The following is an 8,046-nucleotide window of genomic DNA, read 5'->3' as shown; positions in this document are numbered from 1 at the left end:
AAATTTCCCTATACAAAATGCTTTGGCTTTAGCTCAGAAATGACTGTTGAATTTCAATTTATAAAGCAGATGATAGAGACAATTGGAGCTTTCAATAATTAAATACCTGTCAGAAGCGATGACTGTGCAAAACATTTATTGTCAAATTAACCCAAGAACATGAGCCTGTGAGCCTGTTGTCTCGATCATGAATAAAAATTAGAAATCAATATTCAAAAATTTAAAAAAACAACTTCCGCAAATTTATTAAAATATATCCCAATGAATTCAGCTTCACTAGATGCATCCGAAAATGTTGTAAGCTTTCACTTTGAAACTTCTGAAGAGTTTTCATCTAACCTATCAACTGAAAGCATCCCATTCTCGATTAGAATTCATGATGTGAAAATTTCCAGAAAACTCACTTAAATCCACCCTCTACGAGAAAGGAAGTATCAATATTGCGCGGAAGGCCCAACAATTCCTGATTGAGATAATCCATGGAATCTCTCATTAATACTCTGCGAAGCATTAAATCAAATTTACATCAAAACTTTGTACCAAAGCGCCTCGAGATGTGGCTCATTGAGCGGGATTGCAGAAGTCCTGCCACTGACATAGAGCATCAGGGAGTGGTATTTGCCAACACGGTAAGAAATCGGAGATATTTTCCCGAAAATAGTAATTAATTTTAACCGTTTTTAACCTACAATTACAGTAGATGCGAAGGCAAAATCCCGAATTTCAAAATCCTGAAAGGAATGAAATTATATGGAGGAGTGTCATAGGTGCAATCGTGGGAGTAACTATGACACTTTTAAGAATTCGGAATTTTGGTTTTCGAGATTGGCCCATTCAGGATTTTGGCTTTCGGGATTTTGGCGTTCGGGATTTTGGGTTTTGGGATTTTAACCGGAATCCCACTAAATGACAATGTTAATAATCTCACCTATCAAGACTTACAAAATTTTTCTGTACTCCATTCCACCTCAAATTTTAATAATACTTGATCAAAAATTCAACAACTCTAATTAGTAGTGCTAGTATCAATTATTTTTCTAATTTTTAGAGATAAATTTCTCAATCCTTATTTGGGATTCAAATCTAAAGCTTAACCTTATGGGTCAACTTCTCTGAATTCCTATCTAGGTTTTTTAAACAATTTTTACTTTGGTTTGGATGCTAAAGGTTAATATTATTAATCGAGTCGAGGCATTAAAAATTAAACATTAAATTTTAAATTAAAAGTTTAGAAAATATAGGTTGTGTTAATGTTGTACTTTTATATGCCTAAGAGCTTAAATTAAATATGTTTTTTTAATATTCTTAAAAAATTGAGAAATTATGTATATTTTTACTGTCTTCTTGATACACGTAACCCCTTAACTATCTTGAGAATGCGTAAATGAAAAAAGGAAATATATTGAGTTTTTTATGTAAGAAATGTAAAAAACTTTACGCTCGTTTTGCTCAGAACCATTCGAAAACACTATTTCATTTAATTAATCATCAAATAATTGCAATTTCAACTAATTAATAACAATTCCAAACTTGATGGATAAACATTCTATTTTATTTTTTTTAAGATGTTTGTGAAAATATTTAAATTTTTCACAAAATTATCGTTTGATTTTCCATACGATTTTAATCGAGGACTTTTTATCTAGGATTTGAGAATTTAGAGAATTGGGCAAAACTTATAGACTGAAGACTCCCTTTAGAACATAGGTTAGGGCTTAAGACACCCAGGAATACAATTTGGACGATTCTGTATAATTTACTAGTACGGTAAGTTTGACATCGCATCGATTTTGATTATAATTTCCTTCAATGAGTATCCTGATACGAATTTTTGGCGACAAATTCTTTTCTTATATAATTACACTATGTAAGTAAACGGTTTTTGTAATGGTTTATTGTAAAGAATTCAAAATTAGTGTCAGTGGCCATCAAAAGACTTGTTTACAAGCATCTTCCCGCGTTCTCTTACATTTTTTTTTCAAATTTCAAAATATGAACTCTCCATCTGCAGTATAAGGTGTGATTCCCTTATAACCACTTCATTTTTGATCCAGTTTTCTAAGGGGTTATGTATTTCGAAAAATTTTGATTGTAATTTTTAATGTAAAAGGGGAGGTGGGACTACTTTGAGCTGTGGGGCTAAATTGTTATACGATTTTCTCGTCTATTTCTAAATTAAGTTGGTCCTTCAAATTATTTTATTTAGATCCATAATTGTTTTGTCTATCCACATTAGAGATCACGTTAAAACCTAATTTCCTTTAGAAATATGCGAAAAAATCGTATAGCAATATAGCCCCACAGTTCAATGTAGCCCCACCTCCCCCTAAATTTGTCAACTATACGTTAACGAAATTTTAAAATTTGTGTAAACAAATATGTTATCAACTCATCTCAGTTTTGAATACTTGGCCTTTAACTTTAAATTCTAAAAAAATCAATATTTAGTTTATGAATTTGTAATTTAAGAAAAATGGTTTTACAAAGATTAAAAATATAAATGCTTTTCAACAGTACAATCACTGCATGAGATGTTGGAATATCTTTGTATGTTGTTTTTTTGTGGTTAATGCCGATAAAGCAAAAATTGTTATCTAAATCAAAGTCTTTGTTAAATATTCGAACTTCTCAGATTGATGTATCCGGTTTAGATTAGACTAGAAATCAAGGACCATTCAAGCCACCAAAAATATTTCGTAAAATCAAAATTCACATCCTTTTTTCTGTCAAACGTCTTTCATAACCCTATTTTACAATTTTTCAAATTTCAATTTAGATTAAATTTTCATTGCAGTTTTCCACTAACTAGTTTCTCTGCTTGAACCGAAAGACGGATTACACAGAAAAACATATCTTGTAAAATTGTTTGTAAATGTTTGTGAAATCCTATGGCAGACTTCCGAAATGCTCGTGAATCGCATAACCCACAAACAAGTTCGTAAAATTTTGTACTTCTTCCACAAACATTGTTCGTAAAATGATCATTAGACGAACATTTTTTGTACTTTTACAAACATTTGTTCGTAAATGTTTGTAAACACACAAAAAATGTTCGTAAAATATTTGTCATTTGTTCGTATTTGTTCGTAAATTTTTGCCAGGCAAATAAAAATTACATAATTTTACGAACATTTTTTGTGTGTTTACGAACATTTAGAACAAATGTTTGTAAAAGTACAAAAAATGTTCGTCAAATGTTCATTTTACGAACAATGATTCGTGAAAAAATACAAAATTTTACGAACTTGTTTGTGGGTTATATGATGCACGATCATTTCGTAAGTCCTCCATAGGATTTCACAAACATTTACGAACAATTTAACAAAATATTTTTTCTGTGTAGTCAAAAACTGATGAAAATGTTATCTGATTACTCTTTTTATTATAATTACGTTAAGCCATCTCTCGGCAAAAGCCGTAAGTGTGTGTATAGAGCATAGGAGAGCCTATTCTTTCCAAATCCTTCCAACAAAAATGAAATCTCAACTTGGATTTTCAAACAAATAGAACTTTTGGGTTATAGAAAGCTCTATATAATTTCTAACCATGAACAACCTCTCGTCATCCTTCGCGCACTTACACATACAGACACCCAGAGCTAAAACTTAGGGTTGGGGTACTTAGGGTGGGGGTATCAAATTCTCTGTGTGCAAAATATATACTTGGGGAAGGCGAGAAAGCTCTGGTGGCTCCTTCAAAAGCGAATATACTGATACGCATGTCCTAAAGCTTGGTCGCTTTTTCCTTCGCTACCGGATCGTGCATAGACGATTAAGGCCTGGGATAGTTCGATTTGGTTGTGTGTGTGCCAAAAGGGTGGGCTCTTTTGGCGAGAAAACCTCTCGGTCAGTCACAGAAGCATTACACAACCGAAATCAAGCTCCGCTCGCGCGTTGCGGATCCGGGTGTGTGGGTCTTTTTGGGGCACTCATAGTTACAGTCCACGGATTAATGTGCTACACTTTCTTGGCTCATAAGGAGAAAATCTCTCCATTGGATGCAAATAGCCACTTGTGCTGAGTGTGTGAATATTTAAAACAGGGAGTTCTGGTGTTGAACACGTAAAAGCAGGACAGGTGGAACAGCAACATTGAGTGAGGGGATTAACAATTTACACCCCCAACAGTGTTGAGGAAAATTGAAGTGAAATTGTGCTATTGTGTCTCCCAGTGCCGTTTCCAACCCTCAAAAAGGTGTCCAATTTCGTGGCATGGTTCATCCTCATAAAATGTGCGATTGCACTTCATCAGCCACCCACTAAACTTTATCTGGAAGGAGTTGAGGTGTAAATTCCGGACGGCAGCTTCAGATGTCCTCCTCAATCGAGTGACAAATCCTCGAGAGTGTCTTTAAGGTGTGTGAACATCCCCTAAAAATCATCCCCCTAGAAAAAGAGAGACTTAAAAGAGGCCAAGAGTACCCTTTAATAAATTTCGAAAAGAGGTTGAGAACCTGGTTCAATGTAAAATTACACCAGAGAGAACTTTCATGTATTGCCAAGTAACGAAAACTAATTTAAACCAACTATTGTCGTTACATGCATTAGAGAAATTGGATCCGGTACTCCAATAAATCCAAATAGCTTACACAAGAATTTCTTTTCTGCCAAATCCGGGGATCGAAACTCATTCCATTACAAAAAAAATATCCGAACTCAAGAAAAAAGGATTAAAGAATAAGCTTATTGGAATGGATTTAAGAGAGTAATTTGATAACAAAATTTTTACATGTATAAAAAAAATATAAGAAAGAATATATAATGTATATGTAATAAGAGTTAGACAAAAAATTCAACAGAAATTTAATATGAGCCTTATCTTAAAATTTAATACCCAAGTGTCAGATATATATCATGTTCAGTCTGAAATTTACAAGATGAATGAAATTGCGTCGGGCAACCCTAATTCTACCAATTTGAAATATGTCAAGTACAAATGTCATAATACATTTTTGACAAGAGGATGACTATTTGATTAGTAAAAATTACTTTTAGTAAGTAAAATATCAATTTTAATAAGCATAGAACCCTAAGAAATAAATTTTGGATCTGACAGAAATTATAAAATATAATTATCGAAAAATACCCTAGACACACTTACGACTTTAGCCGAGAGATAGCTTAACGTAATTACAAACAAAATAATAATCAGATTACATTTCCATCAGTTTCTGACTAATCCGTGTCTCCAGTTAAGCCGAGGAACGACTCAATCAATGGGAAACTGATGGAAATTTAGTCAAATTATTATTTTAGTTATAATTCCGTTAAGCTATCTTTCGGCTTAAATTGTAAGTCTGTCTAGGGCATAAACTAATCCCTTAACCCTTTAAGGACGATTGGAACACCGGTGTCCCATAAAGAAAATAATTTTTCCTGACTACCTAAAGTTATTTTTTTCTTATGTCTGCACATAATTGTAAAGTATAGAAGATTGAAGGAATCTAGAATATTATTTGCAAGTCTCTAGCTATTTGCTATGTAGTAAATATTTAAGCTCAAAAATGGTGAATTTTTGAATTCTCAAATTTATAATTGATTTTATTTATTTTTTATACTTTCAATTTTTTTTAAGCAAAACCCTTTTTGGCAAGAAAAACTACAATACCCATACGTAATATTTTTCATTAAAGCGAAAAGTATTATTCATTGGTATTGTCAGAAAAATTACTTAAATTTTTGGGCTATTTTTGTCCCTATCGTTCATAGAAGCACAAAATACACTAAATTAGACTCTATTGGACTTTCTCAGTTTAATTTTTATTGTCAGTAAAAAGTGTTTCGTCGTTAAAGGGTTAACAAGTATATTTTGGGATTGCAAATTCCAATAAAGTTTTGTAATCATCTTTTGACCTGAGCTACTAATCTCCTTTTATATATTTAAATCATTTAATTTAATATTTTATTTAAAATATCAAAGAAATTTGACATTTTAAAATGAAATATCTTTATCAAAGTATTCAAACCAAAACTAACGACAATGATTTTAATAAAATAAGTAATCTCCAGTGCTTTAAGTGTCATCCTAGAAAATTATCTCGCCCGAAGTATAAGTGTTATATTAAATTTTTATGGTTGAATGGGAACAGATTTAAGATTTGATTAAGATTTGTCTATGGGTCTTAAACCCGAGACCTCACAGTCATAGAGCTAATACTCTATCCATCGATCCACTGAGGACCCCACGGAAACAGATTACTCGAGCTGGTGGATTCAGTATAATAAGAGTTTTATGGTAGAAAAAGTCATATGATCATCTTTCATTATCTCGTGAACTTCGATAAAGCGATTTTAAAAGTTATTTCAAGAGTATTGAAAAAAGTTTACCAATTTTTGCATGAGAAATCATTTCATTCTCACAAAATTTGTAATCAATAAAAATGATTAAGTTAATGATAAAATATGTTACAAAGTATGACGTTTGTTAAGCTCAGTTGAATTATACTCAGTGACTTATCACATGTACAGACCAATAATCATTTGGATTAAACTAAGGATTAATTCTATTGACTAATAAATTTAGATAGTTTTATCCACAAGTAAATTGGGAAATAATGTCCATAACACAATGTTCAAATTATAATAGATTTACTGATATTACTGAGGCTGATTTAAATTATTAATTAGGGGGAGGGACGCTACCTTCGGACAGAAGTTTCGAACAATTTATTCTTATATTATTTTTTTAAAGAATTTTGACCCATTCTATTATTACATTTTATTATCTAGTTCAATGCATCAAATTTCCTGAAAAGCGCTTTGGATCAAACCCATTTCGAAGATAGTGAAAAAATACTAAGAAAAAAAGGGGGTGCGATTAACTTTTTTCCTCGTAACTTTAACACTTTTTAGGTGTAAAAATATATCAACGTTTTTTAATGTTAATTTTACACCTTATTAAGTGTAAAATTAACATGAAAAAAGGTAATTTTAACCTATAACACTAAGAGAAATCCGAAAAAGTTAAAATAACATTCCGGAAATGTTAATTTTACCTTGCAGTATTGATCCGAAATCGGTCTAAATAATACCCTTTTTAGGTGTATTAGGGGTTAAAGTTATCCTTTTTTTCATGTTAATTTTACCCATTTTACCCTTAAAAAGGTGTAAAATTAACATTAAAAAATGTTGATATATTTTTACACCTAAAAAGTGTTAATGTTATGAGGAAAAAATGTTAATCGCACCCTCTTTTTTTTCTCAGTGAATACACCTAAAAAGCATAATATTTACACCGATTTCGGATCAATAATGCAGGGTAAAATTAACATTTCCGGAATGTTATTTTAACTTTTTCGGATTTCTCTCAGTGAATGAGTTGACCGAAGCTTGAGTCGTACGAACACTGAGAGAAATTCGAAAAAGTCAAAGTAACATTCCGGAAATGTTAATTTTACCCTGAAGTATTGATCCGAAAACGGTGTAAATTTTACCCTTTTTAGGTGTATTGTGGGTTAAAGTCACCCTTCTTTCATATTTATTTTACCCTTAAAAGGTCTAAAATTAACATTAAATAATGTTGATATATTTTTACACCCAAAAAGTGTTAAAGTTATAAGTTTTTCTCAGTGAAGGTATCGCCCTTGCCCCTATATTGTTATTGTAATTTTTTGGTGATACTCTACATTCGAGTGCCACAGTAAAGCCTCATTCACATGACGCAAATATTTTAGAAGGCATAGTAGGGGAAGGCTTTTAGGCTTGACGCACACTCAGGCTTCGAACTGAGTCGAACTTAGTTCGAAATATGAGACTTAAGACTGGCTATTAAAATAATACTGCCATAGATAGGTCATAGATGAAGCATGAAAGCCTTCCCTACTGACCAATAGAATCTAATTATCTCCAAGTTAGGGTAAGCTTCCAAGGATTCTATTTACACACATATTTCCTGAAAGGAGCTTTAAACAATAAACTGGACAAAACATAATGAAACTTGTTCACAGCAAAAAGATATTTTGACGTATGATTTTGATTGTTAGTTTAATGTAAAGCTGACCTAATTGCCAGTACTGAATAGCTTGTCCTTTGGATTTTGTCAGCAATTT

The 8,046-nt window shown here is 31.9% G+C and overlaps 1 protein-coding gene across 1 annotated transcript in view; it reads left to right on the top strand.

The window, feature by feature from the left end:
- Window positions 1-554: 554 nt before the first annotated feature.
- The window catches only part of LOC129799520 (gamma-aminobutyric acid type B receptor subunit 2), a 145,046-nt gene continuing 137,554 nt past the window's right edge, over window positions 555-8,046 (top strand). Inside the window, exon 1 of the mRNA XM_055843472.1 lies at window positions 555-629. Within this exon, the coding sequence (XP_055699447.1) occupies window positions 555-629 (75 nt within the window). The remainder of the gene's footprint in view (window positions 630-8,046) is intronic.

This window comes from Phlebotomus papatasi, chromosome 1, assembly GCF_024763615.1.
Source record: "Phlebotomus papatasi isolate M1 chromosome 1, Ppap_2.1, whole genome shotgun sequence".
NCBI lineage: Eukaryota > Metazoa > Arthropoda > Insecta > Diptera > Psychodidae > Phlebotomus > Phlebotomus papatasi.
The sequence above is the reverse complement of the archived record's forward strand: the minus strand, read 5'-3'. Positions and strand labels throughout refer to the sequence as shown.